Source organism: Petaurus breviceps, unplaced genomic scaffold, assembly GCF_028583685.1.
Source record: "Petaurus breviceps papuanus isolate PSGF00001 unplaced genomic scaffold, PetGlider_PUasm1.0 189, whole genome shotgun sequence".
In the NCBI taxonomy this organism is placed as follows: Eukaryota; Metazoa; Chordata; class Mammalia; order Diprotodontia; family Petauridae; genus Petaurus; species Petaurus breviceps.
Window position 1 is genome coordinate 27264323 of NW_027185809.1, and position 19573 is coordinate 27283895.

The 19573-nt window shown below is 38.6% G+C and overlaps 1 protein-coding gene across 7 annotated transcripts in view; it reads left to right on the forward strand.

The window, feature by feature from the left end:
* SIPA1L1 (signal induced proliferation associated 1 like 1) overlaps positions 1–13154 on the forward strand; it is a 367706-nt gene extending 354552 nt beyond the window's left edge. For 5 of the 7 annotated variants that reach the window (XM_069092084.1, XM_069092083.1, XM_069092087.1 and 2 more), the window contains 4 exons: positions 5370–5516; positions 6700–6814; positions 10415–10499; positions 11119–13154. In XM_069092084.1, the coding sequence (XP_068948185.1) occupies positions 5370–5516; positions 6700–6814; positions 10415–10499; positions 11119–11262 (491 nt within the window). In that variant the 3' untranslated portion in view covers positions 11263–13154. The remainder of the gene's footprint in view (positions 1–5369; positions 5517–6699; positions 6815–10414; positions 10500–11118) is intronic. The other 2 variants (XM_069092086.1, XM_069092088.1) reach the window with 1 other exon arrangement.
* The last annotated feature ends 6419 nt before the right edge of the window (positions 13155–19573 follow it).

Consider the following 19573-nt stretch of genomic DNA (forward strand, 5'->3'; position numbering starts at 1 on the left):
TTCCATCATCCCCCGTCTCATCCCCTTCCCCCCTACTCTCCTGGAGGATACCCTATTTAGTATGTATTTCATTCCCTCCTCAAGCCAAATTCAATGGGAATAAGGTTGACTCATTCCCTTTTGCCTTCCTATTCTTCCCCTCCATTGTAACCTATTCCCTCACCTTTTCTATATGAGATAGTTTACTCCATTCTGTCTCTCCCCATCTCATTATATTCCTCTTTCACCTCTTAATTTCAACTTTAAGTATCATTTCTTCCTGTTAAATTGGTCCTGTGCCCTCTATCTATGTATACCTGTAAACATATGTACACACATTCACATATGTATTCATATGCCCATATACCCTCATATATAGACATATATATATACATATATATATATACATATATATATATTTCTAATCCCTTCAACTATTGAGAAAAGTTTCATAAGTTACAATTATTGTTTTTCCATGTAGGAATGTTAATAGTTCAATTTTGATAAGTTCCTTATGATTTCTTTTCCCTGTTTACCTTCTCATGCTTCTTGTATCTGAATGTCAAATTTTCTATTCAACTCTGGTTTTTTCAGCAAGAATGCTTGAACGTCTTCTATTCCACTGAATGATCATATTTTCCCCTGAAACATGATACTCAGTTTTGCTGGGTAGGTGACTCTTGGTTTTAATCCCAGCTCCTTTGACCCCCGGAATATCATATTCCAAGCCCTTCGATCCCTCAGTGTAGAAGCTGCCAGATCCTGTGTTATCCTGATTGTGTTTCTACAATATTCAAATTTTTTCTTCCTGGCTGCTTGTAATATTCTCTCCTTAATCTGGGAATTCCGGAAGCTGGCTATAATATTCCTAGGAGTTTTCTTTTTGGAATCATTTTCAGGAGGTGATCGGTGAATTCTTTCAACCTCTATTTTGCCCCCTGGTTCTAAAACGTCTGGGCAGTTTTCTTTGAGAACTTCGTGGAGGATGATTTCTAGGTTCTTACTTTGATCATGGCTTTCAGGTAGTCCAATAATTTTTAAATTCTCCTGGATCGATTTTTGAGGTCAGTGGCTTTTCCCATGAGATATTTCACATTGCCTTCTATTCTTTCATTTGTTTGGATCTGTTTAACAGCATCTTGATTTCTCATAAAGTCATTAGCTCCCATTTGCTCCAATCTAATTCTGAAGCAATGATTCTTCTCATTGAGCTTTTGAAATTCTTTTTCCATCTCGCAGATTTGGCTTTTTAAGGCATTCTTCTCCTCATTGCCTTTTTGAGCCTCTTTTACCATTTGAGTTAGTCTATTTTTTAAGGTGTTATTTTCCTCAGTCAGGTTGTTGACTCTCATTTCGTAATTTTCTTGCATTGTTCTCATTTCTCTTCCCAATTTTTCCTCCACTTCTCTTATCTGCTTCTTAAGGTCCTCTATGGCCTATAACCAGCTAGTATTTTTCTTTGAAGCTTTTGATGCAGGAGTTCTGACTTCACTGTCTTCCTCCTGTTCCATGCTTTGCTCCTTTTTGTCCCCAAAATAGGAGTGTAATGTTGGAATCTTCTGTCTGCTTTGTTTCCTTTGCTTGGTCATGTTTTCCCTCAGTCACTTGACCCCTGGGCTTTTTGCCACAGTAGGACTCTGCCACCAGACAGGGTAGCTTTTGTCCCAAATGCTGGGGTTTTCTCAGCTGCCAGAGGTATTAAATGGGTGCCCTCTCTGAAGCCTCCACACGCTCTGGCAAGCTGGACACACACCCCAGGATATCCACCCTAGACCACAATCCAGATCCAAGCAGGTTAAAGCAAGAGCGATTACCCCTCAGTCTGGTGCTTGGTCCCCCTACACTCTGTAGGCCAGGAGCTGAAGCTGCCACATGGCACTGGCTGTGCCAGTGTCTCAGCAGCTTCTCACCCCGGGGGCAAAAGCCATGCACTCCCACTTACTGGGTCCCAAAGTCCAGACTGCACTGGCCTCTCACTTTGTCCTTCACATCTATGTGTTGATAAATCTGGAAACAGCTGCTGCTGATCTGGAGTTCCTAGGCCTGGGGCTGGTCAGGTCCGCCCTGGGGCGCTCGGCTCCCAGAGCTCTGCACTGGCCAATTCCTGCTAGCCTGCCGGGCTGTCCTCAGAGGGAGGTTAGCTGCTCTGTGTCATTTTATGTGTTCTGCAGCTCCAAAGTTTGTTTAGAGTCCCCTTTTTACATGGATTGGGGAAGGTGGAAGCCAGAGCAGGAGGGAGGTCCTGCTTCTACCTTCATTTTCATTTCTATGAAATTTATGAAAACAATCAACATATGTTGTCTGAAAGTATGAGAAGATCTTTCACAAATTATATTTTATAATAAGCTACATAGAGACATCTTAGGTGGCACAGTAGATGAAGTGTGGGACTTGGAGTCAAGCACATTCATATTCCTGAGTTAAAATCTGGCCTGTGACACTTACTAGCTGTGTGAGCCTGGGCAAGTCACTTAACCCTGTTTGCTTCAGTTTCCTCATCTGTCATGAGTTAGAGAAAGAAATGGCAAACCACTCTAGTATCTTTGCTGGAGAAACCCCAAATGGAATCACAAAGAGTTGGATATGATTGAAAAATGACTGAACAACAAAAGTAAGCCATACTGTCACAATCGCCTAATTGATTGTGCATATCATTTTTTGATGATAGAAAAAGTTTTTGATTCAGTAGGTTTGAATCGCTTTTGGGAGAAAACCGCAGTTCTTTTGATGACCCCAAGCTTTTCTCTCCAACAAAGATCCATTTTTTAAACATTAATATTCTTCTTGTGATTGCGTATGGCTCTGAATCAGTGCTACATATCCCAAAAATTACTGCATATGGCAGGCATGAGTATGCTGGAACATACAGATATGATTATCATCACTAAAGAACTGTGCCATAGAAGCAACAGAAAAAAATATCATTAGAGAGATGTGTTGCTGATGAAAGACATATGTCAGCCAAGTAACAAAGGAAAGAGGCTCACAGTTGTTCCATTGTATATCCATATAACATCAAGAAATTTAATGGGAGAATTCCAGGAGTCAAGTGGCCTTTTTCTGAAGAAGTTACAAGGGAATATAAGCAGTTGTACAAGATAAAAATGTGTGGTAGGTTACAATCTGTGTAAAAACTTTATGAAGACAGGGACTCTCATACCTCATCCTTCTCACTTCACTGCGTACCTTGTAGGGAGTGCTGATGTTTTGATCACACATTCCTCCAAATAAATATTTTTTCTCATCAAAAGTTTCTGACCAGTAGAGCGCCAGCCCTGGAGTCAGGAGGACCTGAGTTCGGATCCAGTCTCAGACACTTAACACCCATACACAGAAACTAGCCGTGTGACCTTGGGCAAGTTACTTAACCCCAATTGCCCTCCAAAAAAGAAAAAAAAAAAGTTTTGACCAGTTGGTAGCTCCTAGACCACACTAGAGTCCCCTGCTACCTACAACAAACCAGGATGATGTGAGCTAACTGGCCACTACACAGATATAATTAGGTTGCTAGATGTCTTTGTCCCCCACAGTCAATATGGGCTTTAGCTTTGGTGTCCTCCTAGATGAGTTAGATCTGGGGCAATATAAATATAGAGATTCAAGAACTTCTAGGATTTGAATAACAATGTAATTATCACATTCATTCATCAAAATTTTAATTAAAATGTTCTTAGTAATATTCTCTTCTTTGAATTTCCTCATTCACAGTTATATTCCTTATCTCTTCCCCTTTCCTCTCCCTATAATACAACCCCAATTAACCAAAAGTCAACAGATTCCCTCTTTTTGGAAAGGTAAGCCTCATTACTCACTAGGAGCCCATCACAAATATTATAAATAAACACTGCAGAGAACTGAGGAGCGTGCCAAATGTACATGCAACGTGGTCTCTGTCCTTACGAAGGTTTGCAGTGTGGGAGGGAAATAAAAGAACATAGAGAGTTATGATATACAATATTAAATTATACAACAAAATATTATGTGTGGTAAAAAAAAAAGGAAGGTTATTACCAAGAGGGACAGTTAAAGGAAGAGGTAGTACACACGTTGCTTTTTAAAGGATGTCTGGGAGGCAGCTAGGTGGCACAGTGAATACAGCACCAGCCCTGGAATCAGGAGAACCTGAGTTCAAATCCAACCTCAGATGCTTGACACACTTACTGGCTGTGTGACCTTGGGCAAGTCACTTAACACCAATTCCCTTGCCTTCCCCCCTCCAAAAAAAATGCCCCTCCTTCCTTTAAAAAAAAAAGATGTCTGGGAATTCAGTAAGTTGGGATGGGAAGTTTGGGTGGAATAAGGAAGAGGACATTGCGGACAGAGTGAACAGACAGAGCAAAGGCAGCTGCAGTGCTCAACCGGAAGGCAGAGCAGTTAGTTTTGGCTTAAGCATAGTGTTGGAGAGGGGAGTAATCTTAGTGACTGGAAAGCTGGGGTGAAAGGTGCCAAATGCAAAGGAATTCAGACTTTATTTAGTAAGGGATCATTGAGGCTTTTTTAGAATAGTGGTGACATGACCAGTTTTGATCAATAGGATTATTCTGGCTACACTGTGAAAGATAGACTTGTGGGAATTGTTGGAAGGATTCTGAGAAGTCCTCCAGTTCTACCTGGGAGTGCACCTGGCATTGCAGGAGGCAGATCTGTTGCTCAAGTTCCTTCTCCAAAGTATAAAGGCAAATATAAGCAAGGGGACCCTGGGAGTTGGTCAAATCCAAGATCACAGTGTTTTTCATTCATTTCAGAGGAGTCCTGAGGAGGTCGGGACAGAGTGAACCCCTTTGCTTCTTCAGAACATATCTGAACAAGTTCCCCCGACTTGACTCCGGGGAAGATCAGTTAAGGAATTGGTGATTGCATGAGATCCATCAGGTTTCCCTGATAGAACTGAGTTGTTCTCAAGGATTTTAAGAAACCTGAAACTGACCCAGACCAAAGAGTTTGGGCAAGAGATTAATTTAGTCCTTCAGTTTTATATAACATGCCTTGCATCAAAAGTAACTTTTCCACAGCTTATGCCACAGTAAAAAAAAAAAAAATGTGGTCACAATTTGGAGCATTTTCTTTGGCCCTCAGTCTGTTGAACAGACCATCTGCAGAATTTATAGGAAAACTTGGATGAAAACTGCACAAACAGTGAAGGCATAGAGGAGTTGTAGTATGTACTTGTGGAGAGAGTGTCCACCCATCTCCTTGATCATAAAAGTACCAAATCATATTTCTTTGTAAAAGAAAGTATCTGAATGTGAATAAACAAAGAATTAATTCTTATTTCCAGTTTCTGGCCAATAGTAGTTAACAGTGAGCTGTCTTTCTTCTGATTGAAGGTAGTAAACATGAATGTTTCATTATTTTCTTATGAATGTCACATTCCTTCTACTTCCCTACAGGAGAGTTTTCAGCTTCAGACAGCTCCCTCACTGATATCCAGGAGCCAAGAAGGCAGCCTATGCCTGACCCGGGTCTTATGCCTCTGCCAGACTCTGCTTCTGACCTGGATTGGTCAAACCTGGTAGATGCTGCCAAAGCTTTTGAGGGTGAGTGTACTGAACCCCTATGCTGGAAGAAACTGCATTCCCTTAGGTATCCTGCTGCAATAGACATCACAAAGACATAGTGATGTTTGCACTCAAGGTCAGCTGACATTCTCAGTGACATAACAAGAACATGCACATTTTCTGGACATACTTCAGTACAATGAATGGGCTCTCATGGATGAGTCTCCCATCTGTCATACTAAGGAAGGAGGGGTGTAGCAGAATCCCAGTGGTTATTTAGTTGCAAAGAACATAATCCAAAGATGAACATTCATCACATTATGAAGACATTTCCACAACTTAGCTAAAAAATCTTTCAGGATAACATAGGAACTCTGTCTTCCATAACCTCTAGTTCTCACCACCGATACCTCCCATGCCCTCCTTCCTTCTTGCTATATGCATAGTCTGTTGGATGCTTTATATCTTACTCTTGCCCATTTTAATACTGACCAGGTGACCAGCCCACTGGTCAACTGACTACCTTTTTCTAATGTTTGCTGAGCTAAAGCAAACCCCATATTGTTGGTCCTTCCTTCTTTATGCATGTGGGGATGACTGATTGTGATAAGAGTGTTTTAATTTCTCTTGTTGGCTCAGGTTTTAAATGTGGATGTTTTTAATTGAGGAGGGATCGATTTTTAACTGCCTTTTGAGTCTTTGATACCAAGACCAATTTTCTTATGGAGTGATATAAATAAATAGACAGGAACCCCTGATGGCTAATTAACTCTAGTTTCGTTGATTTGAAAGTATTGATCATATGCCCTTCTTCAGGTTATATGCCCTTCCCCCCACTCGGGAATTGATCTCTTACTGAAGCTTGAATTAATGCTAAGAACTTCTTGTTGCAATGTGCTCTAATTCATTAGACAGAAAAAAGAAGAGCCTTTAATGTTTTGCAAATGACAAAGCTGTCCCCATTTCATTATAAAACAGAGTAAATAATATTTTTGCCACTTCTGAACACAGAGGTTCAATAAAGATAATTCTTTAATAAAGATTCTTCCTTGTCATAACAGTACGTATATGACAGCCTGGGCACCATGCCCAATGCCTTTTATTTATTTCACCTGTTGTATTTTTCCATGAAGAGCATTTTTTGGCTTTTTAGTGCACATAGGGACCTAACTCATTTCATTTCCAAAGGGAAAGAATGAGTATCTTGTCATTTCCTTTCCAGTCCAGCGAGCCTCGTTCTTTGCTGCTAGTGATGAAAACCACCGACCCCTGAGTGCTGCATCCCACAGCGACCATCTTGAGGACCAAGCCATGGCCCAGATGAAGTCTTATGGAAGGTTGGTCTCCATGGGCATGTGTTTTACTTTGTGTACTCTTTTCTTCTAATGCAGTTAAGCAGTGTGAAAGGGTGGGAACATACATGACACCTTTATAACATTATTGGAGATTGAGATTATTCTACATAAAGCTTTTCTCTATAATAAAGCTTAATTACTACCCAAAAGGACCAAAACCTTTTTGTCTTTAAATTTTCACCATTTTGAATGAAATATTTCCTAAAATATTTTACCTACTTTGTTGTTTTTTTTCAAACAAGAATGTATCATATGTCTGATATGATGATACTGTTTGTCCCCACACTTAAATGACATCACAGTGCTATACTTTTGAATTACCATCTTTGCTTTTTACAATCATTTTTCCACCTACTTCATTATCAGGCTGTCACTTCTTGATGATGTCAGTGTGCCTGTCTCCAGCCCCAACTTCTTTCCCCCCTTTACCCTTCTGATTTGCTGTTTCTAATCTGCCATAGACTAGAAAGCCAGATGTTCAAGCTTATTACAGTTGTGTCTAATACAAAAGAGAGTGGTCTTTACATCAGGCCGGGGGAGAGGGGTTCTTTAAGTAAAGTACACAAGCTCTTATGCATGGATATCTTCCTTTTTGGAAATCTTTTCTTCTTGTTTCCTGGTTTTTGGCCCATGTCTGAGTACTTAAGGCTGTTCCTATAAAAGAGGAGTCCATCGGGACGGCCAGGTGGCTCAGCGAGTAAGAGCACTGGCTCCAGTGTCGGGATGACCTGGATCAAATCCGGGCTCAAGATACTCAGCACCACACCCAGAAATAATAACTGGCCGTGTAACCTTGAGCAAGTTACTTAACCCCAATTGCTTTAAAAAAAAAAAAAAAGAGGAGTCCATCAGTCAATCACATAACATTTAGTAGACATTACAAGTGTGAGAAGTGCTATGTTAGGAGGTAAGTAGCTATCACTACTTCAGGCCAACCTATACCTGAATAAGAATCCCATCTATAACATTCTCAAAAAATGATCTAACCTTTTCTTGAAGACTTTTATTGAGAACCAAACATCCTGTTCAACTTCAGAGAAGCCGTAATTATTAGGAAGCTGTTCCTTTGTATCAAAACCAAGTCTGTTTCCTGACCTTCCGAATTTTACTCCTGATTCTACCCCATGGGCCAAGCACAACAAATATAATTACCCATGATATCCCTTTCAGTTATTCAAAAACAGTGATTGTATGTCTCTTCATAGTAAGTATTTTTTCACCATCCCCCCAAAACCAAACTTATCCCACATCCTAGCCCCACATGTTCTTACAACTCTATGATGTTATGAAAAATTTTACTAATTTACAAAAAAATGTTCTTTGGAACAACTTATCCTTGAGCAAAATTCAGCAATTCAGGACTTAAAGAGTGCTTGGGGTGGAGGGAGGACAAAGAAAAGTCTAAAGGAAATCACAGATGTCATCTTTCTTTGGGAAAAGGTGTGTGAGGAAATGTTAGGATTACTTTATTTAGGATGGAAAATAACTTGTGGTTGTCATGCTGTGCTCTCTCATGTTCAAAGAGAATTGTAGCCTTTGTACTTAATTTCCGTTCTCCTACTCCATCAAGACAAGTTCAGTACCAGTTTAGAAAATACCACATGATGCCATTTTAGTCAGCTGTAGTCAATGAATTGCAATTGGTGGTATCTTTTGCAAAATCATACTCATTTGCTGCTTGTGGTAAATGAACAGGCAAGATTTTTAGCTAATAAGTTTTTACAGAGGACGGTGGCAGAGGGTCCAGTCTTCCTGTTCCCATGTGAGATGGTTATTTTTATTATTATTCCTTTAATTTGGCAAGTTTATTATATAACTTATTACTCTGGTATTTGCTTTATGGTGCAATGGATGAACCAGAAGCAGAGATCTGCATTAGCCTTGTCTAGGACAGGAATTCTTAACTTGCACTTTGATTAATGCCTCTTCTCACTTCTCTCCAAATAGGCAAATGGTTTAGACATCTTCTCCCTCATGCATACGTAGTCTTAGGCTTACAGAGATTACGTGACCAAAAGTCACATGAGAAATTTATAAAGAGTAGACACCCTAAAGAACTACTATCTAGAAAAGAGATGAAAGGCATTCTTCTTGGTTTCGCTAAGTAGAATGAAAAACAGTGGGTGGATGTTGTAAAGACTTAGGCTGTGTTAAAATTGGACTTGCCACTTCTGTAAGACATAGGCTAGTTTTTAAAATACTTTAGAAAGTTTAGCCTGGTTTTTAGTATGTGATTAGATAACTGGCTACAGAAAGTGATTTTCTAAGAATCACCAATCTGGATAGCCTCTCCCCATTGTCTATGTCCAAACCATCTCTCAAAGTTGGGTAGCTAGCTGTTCTGTCTTGAAAAAGCACTGAAAGATTCTGTAGTTTCCTAAGAAATTATTTCATTGTTTAGTTATCATTATCAGATGGTTTCCTCTTTATGTGTTGCCTCCCCTTTATTTGCTAAAGAATATGTTTTTGCTTATCCTTTCTTCTTTGAAAACAAAGATATGGCATCCTCAGCAAAGGCTGTTATTGACTGTAGCTAAAACATATGTATGACTTTTGTTATTGAAGTTGTCCTTCTGAAAAAATGTATATTACAATGACCATACTGAGCAATTTAATGTCATGAAAACCCATTTAACAAAGGCAGTCTCACATTGTGAGACGTAAAATGGATAATTTTGATAACAGTGTAGTAATGGTCAGAAGGAAAGCAGAAAATGGGGTGAGGTGGAATTTTATAGACAGTTTCTCAGATAAAGGTCTCATATCTTAAATATATGGAGAACTTTGTCAAATTTATAAGACCATGAGTTACTCTCCAGTTGATAAATGGTCAAAGGATATGAACAGGAAGTTTTTGGATAAAGAAATCAAAGCTATACATAGTTATATAAAAATGTTCTGAATCATTATTTATTTTGGAGAACAAATTGGAATTATGCCTAAAGAGTTATAAAATTGTGTATACCCTTTGACCCAGGAGTACCACTATTAGGTTTGTTCCCAAGGCAATCAGGGAAAAAGGAGAAGAACCTATATGTTTGTACTAATATATTTAGAGCAGCTCTCTTTGTGATGACTAAGAACTGGAAATTGAGGGGATACCCATCAAGTGGGGAATGGCTGAAGAAGTCATAGTGTGTGATTGTGATGAAATACCATTGTCCTCTAAGAAAAGATGAATAGGTTGACTTTAGAAAAACATGGACAGACTGGCATGAAATAATGAAGAGTGAAATGAACAGAATGAAAAGAATATTCTTTACAGTAACAGCAATATTGTTCGAAGAATAACTGTGAACAACCAAGCTATTCTGAGTATTATAAATATTCAGATCAACTGCAGAGGACCTATGAAGGAAGATACTCCCCACTTTCAGAGAAAGAACTAAAATCATGCATAGTATGATTTTACCTAGATATGAATATATCTGTGTCAACAGTGACCCTGTCTAGGATAGGGTGGGGAGGGAGGAAGACAATTTGTAACTTAAAATGTAACACAAACAAAGACGCACACACACAGAGAGATTCAGAAATTGCTGCTAATAGGGATACTGGCCTTTTTTTCTCTCTCTTTCCCAGCAGTAAAGATTCTTCTCCTACACTGGCTTCTAAAGTGGACCAATTGGAAGGTATGCTGAAGATGCTTCAAGAAGACTTGAAGAAGGTAAACATTTATTCTAAAAGCAAATATCCCAATCTCTGTCTGGTGCCAAGGCCAGAGTAAGCATTGTTGAAATCTTGTACAAGTTTATTTTTCCCCCATTTTCGTTGTAGGTTAAAAGTGTAGCCTCGTGCTCTGCTCCCAAGTTTAGATACTGTGGGGCAGGTTTAGATGAATGCTCAGGGCAGAGCTGGCTGTTCAGCCTAGTTCCCATCACCCGAGGTATAACCAGAACAAATATTTGGTGCAATGCTCAAAAAGCGTTCATTTGTTTTTTTTCATGAGATATCAACAATATGGATAAGGGACTTGTTCTCATATATAGGGGCTCTCATGTGCCTTGGAATTGTACATTGGAATTGGAATTGTACATTGGAATTTTTTCCCAAGTTGAATTGACGTGATTGTAGCCCAGAAAGAATGAATATTACTTAGTACCATCAACGCTGGGAATTCCTCAATTCTGAGCACTCTGGGACATTTATCTAGGTATCTAGTGGATGTGAAAACAAGGGGCCCAATATGACCCACATCTAGACTCTTTCTTGGGTATAGGCCTCTACTTTCTACCTCTTGGGTACTTGCCCTCTGAGGGTTTTCCTCCCTCTTTGTCACCTCTCAGGAAAAAGAAGACAAAGCCCACCTTCAGGCTGAGGTCCAGCATCTTCGGGAAGACAACTTGCGTTTACAGGAGGAATCCCAGACTGCATCGGACAAGCTGAAAAAATTCACCGAGTGGGTCTTCAACACAATTGATATGAGCTAAAGACTGATGAAGCATGCAGGTGGGGGAGGGAAGGTGTGGAAAGGGACCAAGAGGGAATATTTCCTTTCTCCTGAGACTGCTTTAATGCCCCGTACATGCTCTTGAAAGCATCTTCAGAGCACTTTCCCCACCTTCCTTACAGATATCCCCTTTTTTGAGAGTGCACAAACAGAACAATTGCAGATCAACAATGTCTGCCTTTTGTAGAAAAACAAAAACAAAAAAATAATTAAAGAATTTAAAAAGTAAAATAAAAGTTTAATTGCTAAAATGTGAATGTCTTTATTTTTTTGCACAGTATCTTTCTCTGTAATGTATAAAGAAAAAAAAATGGGGATTAGGCTAGAATGATCTAGTCCATCTGCCTCATTTACTTCCCATCAGCTCTTTCCTTTCTGTTTCAGGTAATCCAAGCTTTTTCTGGCTCTCCTGGCAAATATGATGATTACTAGAAAACTAGTACATGTTTATTTTGGATTGTTTATTGGGGCCATGGGAGGGCGATGTTCCTTACCTTCTTTGTTGAAGTAGCTAGCCATGAGGAGTTGTATCTCCTTTGAATGCATGAATCAATGCTGTTTTTCCCTGTGTTACCCAGAATAGCAAGATTAGGCCAAGGAACAAAGGCTAAAGACCATGGATGGGGCATGTTATTCGTGATCTTTTCCACATCCCACATTACTATATGACTTGTCACCTCTGGTTTCCTGTGGATACACTTCCACCTGCTTTCCACAGGGCAAACATACTTCTTAAGTGAAATCTTAAGCAATCTCTCCTAATGTAGAATTGATCTCTAATAATCCTCCTGGCTGTAAACATAAAGTTGTTTCAGATTGCGTCATACCACATCCATTGAATGATCCATCCCAACAATTCCAGACTCTCCATTTTGTGTAATCAAAAAGTGATGATCTTTCTGTATGGTTTTTCTTTAGTGGGATATAAGGGAAAAGATTCATGAGACCAAAAGCTGGCCCACTGATCCTGATTAAAAGTACCCAGAGAAGATTTAGGTGTTAGTCTTTGCTAGGGGACAGTTAGGAAAATCTAGCGATAAAATTAAATTATAAAATGGTAAAGAGCAGTGGCTACATTTGATGATATATCTAGAATTGAGTTTTCCCCAATATGAGATCAAATCATGGGATTGTCCAAATCAAGGCCATCAAAGCAGTTTCTCTGAAGACATGATTGGAAGACATGATTTGCTGTTTAAATTCAAAAAGTCCAAATAGTTTGGGTAAGATAGGACACCATTAATGGGCCCCAATGCTGAGCCCCAATACCTCTCTAAATCATGTTTAGCCTTCTGGAGGAAAGCAACCCAAGCCTTTTTCTCCTAGCCTTCATAATCACAAAATTTGTGTCATCATCTCTGTAATGGAGTAATTGACCTGCAACAATTGTTCATCATTTTTATATCTTTCAAATTTTTTCTCATACAGTTTAAAAATAATTTATCCCTCTCCTGACACCCAAAGAAGCCATATATATTCATATTCTCTCTCTTCCTCAAATTTTTACCTAAATTTCACTTCATGTTGTGATTTCCTCCTCCCCTCATGAAATCCTTTTCTAATAATACTTGCATAATGGGAAAAGGAAGATTTCCAAGTTCCTTTGTAAAGATTGTGACTCTTTCTCTTTGATTTGTATGAAGGAGGTTTGTACAGTGCCTGATATTATTTGTAAATGGGAAATATTGCTAACATCCAAGCATTCTGAAGTCTTGCTTATCCTAAGTTTGTTCTTTATTTTGTTTTAGATTTTGTTTTGGGACTTGGGGCAGACTATTTATTAGAGTTTTGCAACAGAATTCTTGTATGAAGCCTCTAAAGGCTACTTGTAAAATTCAGACAATAAAACTGACTTTAAAGGTTCTTCTAAAACCCTTTGGCTTTATTTTTTGAGGTTTTCTTATTTTGAAAAACTACATAAGAGTTTGTCTTGCTAGTTCACTTCCTTTTCCACCACATTTCTTTAACATCGTATAATACCAAAGTTTTATTATCCATGATTAGATTATGTATCTAAGAGAATGTATAATGAACCTTCTGTGTTTAAGTTAACATTTCTATACCACTTTATATTTTCAAAGTGCTTTTATAATGGAGCAATTCTTGATTATTCATATGTGAAATTTTCATAGGAAATTTTAATTCCCTGAGATTTGGCACATTGTTCGTTCCAATATCAGTTACTATATGCTCAGAGCATGCAAATTAATATTGCTATTAGCCTGTGTAAAATATAATTAGAAAACTTAATCTGCTGCAAAACAACAAAAACCATAATGCATTTCAAAACCATATAGAATTGATTTTTTTTATTATTCACCTAACTTTTCTCCTCCAATGGTGCAGCTAATTAGGAGTTGACTGTACTTTTATACTTTATTCCTCTCAGCAACCCTAGAAATTCTGGAATCATAGAGTTACACTGGATCACAAGATATCATCCCACATGGAATTCTGATAAACAACTTGCTAAGATTACATAAGAGATGAATACTCTCAGATATACAGGGTGCGCCAAAAGTCTTAGTTCCATTTTAAGCTATTAAAGCTAAAGACGTTTTGGGATACCCTGTATGCAGCACTGTAGTTATCGATGACATGCCAACTAAAGTGGCATTCTGGAGGAGATGGTCTTGAGGGTGGAAGTATTTTATGAAACTAATACATCTAACTTATGAAGTCTATGAAACTTAATGACACGAAGATGAACTATGACCGTTAGGATAGGACTTAAGATATATTTTAGGCCACCTTCTACCCTCAGAGGGGAGGAATATGTGTCCCAGGGAAGTTTTGACTTGCTTAGAGACACCACTAATTAATAACAGAACCAGGAGAATAGCCCAGATCTCTCTTCCTGTGGAAAGCTCATTTTCCTGCTTCACATGGCCTCCCCCGTATGGAGATAGATTGAAACACAAAATAGTCAACTTTGAGACTCAAAAAATCCAAGTTGTATACTCAGGAAAAAAACAATTGTCAAGTGTATCCTTGACCAAGGAGCTGAATGAATAGTGATGTGGAGGTGTTAAATCAACAATAAAGATCTGTTGTGTGTCTTTTTCATATGTGAATTAGAATGCTATAAACCCAATAACCTATATCTAGAAGGATGCTTTGTGTTTTTCCCCTAGTGCATGCTAGGAAATCAGAGGGTCACAGTTTCAGAGTTGGAAGGAACCACAGAATTCATCTAGTCTAGGTCTCTTATTTAATAGAAGAGGAAACAGGACCAGAAATGCAAAGCCCGATATTTGAACCCAAATCTTCTGCCTTCAGATCCATCTTCCTTTCCACTCAACCACACTTCCACCATCTTTTACTTTGGCCAAATGCTTGTTTTTTAGCCAAAACATTTCTCCACATTTAAGAAAGATGTAGAGAGAAAGATCCAGAGAAAAATAACCATGGTTAAAAGGAAATGGTGTGAGAGAACTTACTGTCTCCCAAGTATATCTACTAATCAATCAGCAATCATCTATAAAAAGTCTATGGACCTTACTATGACAGTGGTTGCTCATGATCTTGGTGAGATAATATGCATACATATGGATATACATGGGCTGCTAGGGAGCCCTGGCATTGGAAGGGTAAGGGGCACCAGGAAAGGCTTCATAAAGAAGCTAATACTTGAGCCTAATCTTTTTTTTTTTTGCTTTTTGGGGGGGCGGTGTTGGGTAAGTTACCCGCCCACAGACTCATTGTTTTTTTTGCTAAGTGTCTGTCTGAGGCCAGATTTGAACTCAGGTCCTCGACTCCAGGGCTCTGTTCACTGCGCCACCTAGCCGCCCCTGAGCCTAATCTTGAAAAAAAAAAAAAACAGATTCCAAGAGATATAGGTGAGTAGGGAGAGCCTTCTATGCATGGAGATGGCCAGTTCAGACCCTGTAGACAGAAGAGGGAACATCCTACATAGAGAACAGCAAATAGGCCTAAAACCCAAATCATGGAGGGGTGTAAAATGTAGTAAGTAGAAACATAGTAAGGTACCTGGCTAAAGGAGTATATATTAGATTGAGATGAGAGCCATTAGGATTTGTTGAAAGAGAAGGGCTGGTGACATGATACTTGCACTTCAGGTAAATCAGACTAACTGTGGAGGGTAGGATTCTTGTGGGGAGGGCAGGCCCTATGGTGGATCCTGGGTAACCAGGGGTCAGTATGAAGACACTGATGGCCTAGCAGGGAGGTGCTGGAAATAAACTGTGTCATAACTTTACTCTAGGTCCAGCTCAAGTAAAAAAGGCCAATCTTGTTTTAAATCATTCTTTTCAGCTTCCTTCAGGAATCCAAGCTTCGCCCCTCTCCATTCTAACATCCCCAGTGGAGAATAAGATCTTTCTCAAAACCACTTCTTAAGCACCAGCTAAGTTTCTCTTGATCTGTCCTTACCAGAGATAATAAAGGTTGGTAATTCTTCATACAATACTTAAAAAGGCTTAAAATTTTTTATTCAGCTATCCTTAGCCTTCTCAGTAGTAACCAACCCCCTGTTCCTATAGCCTATTTAGGTTTTATTTGCTAAATAATTTTTCATATTTCTAATTCTCTTACTCATTCCTCTTTAAGTTATGGTACTGGTAAAGACTATACTGTATTTAAGCAAATAGATCTCCTTACACCTTCCCCTTAACATCTTAAACCTTTTACTTTTTGAAATTGTTTGCTTTTTTCTGCCTCTCATTATTTCCTTCTAATAATAAATCAGGGCAGCTAGGTGGTGCAGTAGATAGAATCCTGGCCCTGAAATCAAGAAGACCTGAGTTCAAATCCGACCTTGGGCACTTTAGCTATGTGACCCTGGGCAAGTCACTTAACCCTGTTTCCCTCAATTCATCTATAAAGTGAGCTAGAGAGGAAAATGGCAAACGTTTCCAGAATCTTTGCCAAGAAAACCCCCACAATGAAATCATGAAGAGTTGAACACAATGGAAATGACTCAACAACAACAAAATAATACATCTGATTACATCATTTCCTGTATTTCATTACACCCCCTCAGACATCTCATTATAGTCTTTACATCCCATTATGGAACTTCAATGTGAGCATTATATCACACCTTTTTCTTCCAGAATTGATTTATACCCTTTCCCCTAGTGTCTTGTTACAGCGTTCCAGTGTTTACATCTCATTATACCCCTTAAACATGCATATTGCATCTCACATTCCATCTAAACCTCCCACTACTGACTGAAAGTGCACAGGTTTCATTTCTCCTTTTAAACAGGCTCTTGCCAAGCATCTGTCTCCACCTTTAAACATATGCAGTTCATCGCCACCTTCCACTTAGACATACTTCATTACTCATTTTAAACCTGCATGTTCTTTTAGACATTTTACACTCAATCCTATGTGCCTCATGCTCTACCTTTTAAATAGGATGATTCTGTTAAGCAGCTTATTACATATTCCACTGTGACATCCTCATTACACATCCATGTGTGCCTTTCATTTTCAGTCATATTTAGTTGTGTCTGACTCTTCATGACACCAGTAGGGGTTTTCTCGGCAAAGATACTGGAGTGGTTTGCATTTTCCTTCTCTAACTCATTTTATAGATGGGAAAACTTAGGCCAACAGGGTTAGGTGACTTGCCCAAGGTCACACAGGTATTGTGACCAGATTTGGACTTACAAGGATGATCCTTCCTGATTCCAGGCCCAGCCCTCTATCCACTTTGCCCCATGCCTTTCATTAATTTTACCTTTTAGAGGTACTCATTTGAGCTATTTCTCATCTCTTGTGATCATTCATCTCCCCACACCTCCTTTTCCTGGGCTTTTTTGTTAGGACTTTAGAAATGAGTTCTACCATCCAATCAGCCAAAGGAAGCCATTCACCTGCCTTTCTGTGAACCCCCTGAATTTTATGGTAACACCTCACTAATTCTATTTGTGGGAAAGGTCAATCTCAATTAGTGAAGAACCTTAATAAGCAAATATATTTAAAGGACTACAACTTAACTTTGTGATATAGTAGTAAATTGAAAAGGAAGAAAATGCTAACAAAGTGTTAACTCAAATGGCAATGCTTAAGGGACTTGCTTTAAGGAATAATTAAGAATGATTTCTAATTAGCCTCTTTTGCTTGTATGTAAATGGATGCTTTATGAAGTGCCTGAGGGAACTTAAAAATAGTTTGTTCTCTTAAATTTAAGTGTGTTTACACTGTCTCTACACCATAAATTTGCTTACTAAAAGGTATTATTTATAAATAGATATCAGGGCCTTGTGAAATTCACACAAATTCCAAATTAATGAGTTTTCATGTGCTAAGTATTTCTTTCTAATTAAACTGAGGTTAACATTCCAGATTGGTGTAGGAGCCAGGAATAAATTTACAAACATAGAAAAAAAGCACATCTCCCCCCACTGCCCCTCAAATATGTACTAAATGCTTCCTATGTTCAGTGAACAAGGCTAGGTAATGGAGAAGAATTTGAAAAACACTCACAAATATGAACATTTCCATCCACAAAGAAAAAGAGGAAGAAGATCAGGAATGAAACCAGGAATCTCCGTTGTTTACAGCTTGATGTTTTCTTCCAAGTATATGGTAACATTCAGGACATGGTTTCAAAGTTGTCCTACTTGTCAATCTTTACCTCTGAACTTCCTTCTGTTCTCTTCTTTTTTAAATGCTGCTTAATTATTGTTCATAATTTAAAAAAATATATATTATGTGATCATTACTCCCCCTCTGGCAAGCAGCCAAAAAGAAAGAGTTCAAGTACTAAAGAACCATAGTCAGGATCACACAAGAATATGCAACAGCTACTATAAAAAAGAGATAATGTTGGAATACAATATTCTAATATTCAAAAGGCAATCAAGAAAACCTTACCTGGCAGGACAGTATAATCCTACAGGGGAAAAATGAACCTTTAACAAAATGAAACCTTTAATAAACAGTCAGGCATTCCTGATGAAAAGACGAGAGTTGAGCACAGATAGATATAGATATTTGTGTTTACCTAGTAGCTCTGGATTTTGACTATGATATTCCTGGATGTTTTCAATTTGGGGATTCATTTAAGAAGTGACTATTAGGTTCTTTCTATTTTCACTTTACTCTCTCATGTTAATAGATATGGGGGGTTTTCATTTATGATTTCCTGAAATATGGAGTCCAGATTTTTTTGTTTGATCATGGTTTTCAGGAAGTCTAACCTTACATTAACTCTCCTTGATCTATTTTAGTTTTTCATAGTTAATATTATATATACATACATGTATGTATATACACACACGTGTGTGTGTGTGCGTAATTTCAACCCTTTGATTTAGTTTTAATATTCCTTGTTCTTTCCTGGAGTCATTGAGTTCTGTTTGCCCCATCCTATTTTTCAAGGAGTCTGCTACTTAGGTTGGGTTTGTTACATTTTTTTCTAAGCTCTTTATTCACCTTCTAATTTTTTCCTCTCCAAAGCTCTTATTTAATTTTTCAAAACCCTTATTTCATTATTTCTAGATATTCTTGTAGTCCTTGTAGCCAAGCCATTTCCCAATCTCAGAAGCTGTCTGTCGTTGTTGTGGAGTTACTCTCTTCTTCTGGGTTCATGTCTTGGACATCTCAACCCAGAGTATTTTTTCATTGTGTTGTATGTTTTCTTCGGTTTACTCATAACTCCAGCCTCAGTTCCTGGTTTGGAATTTTGTTCCAGGGTTAGCAGAAATTTTTCCCTTTCTTACATTCTTGAACAGAGTAGTTGAGTCCTGTTTGGTCTTGTCCCTGATTTCCTGGGTTCCTACTGCTGACTTCTATTTCTCCTAATGTGTACTGTTCAGTGTACTGGCAGGATTTAGGCCCCCCAGCATGTCCCCAATCAAAGTATCTTCCAGACCCCCTGTATGATCCTCAGAGTGTGACAAGCTTTGGGGGCCCCTGGATCAACTCTCATCAGAGAAATGACAGTTTTCAAGTTTTGGGGGATTTTTTGGCCTGAGTTCATGCTGGCTTCGCTGGATGAACCCATTTCTCAGTTCTTGGAGGGTTTTAGCTTTTTTTCTTCAGTCCTGGACAGGATGGAGAAGATTACTATTGGTTCTCTTTCAATTTCTTAATTGTTACCAAGAAATTATTTAATCTGGTTACATTTTGAGGTCTTTGTCAAGTACATATAGGAGAACTAGGCTCTTCTTAGACCTTTCACGTCATTTTAACTGGAAGTTCTCTTTTCTCTTTAAACTCTTTTGGTGAACTTCCTGGCTCCCATGGGTTTCATTATCATTTCTTTGAAGATCACTATCTGTCTATCTCTCTGTCTCTCTGTCTCTGTCTCTGTCTCT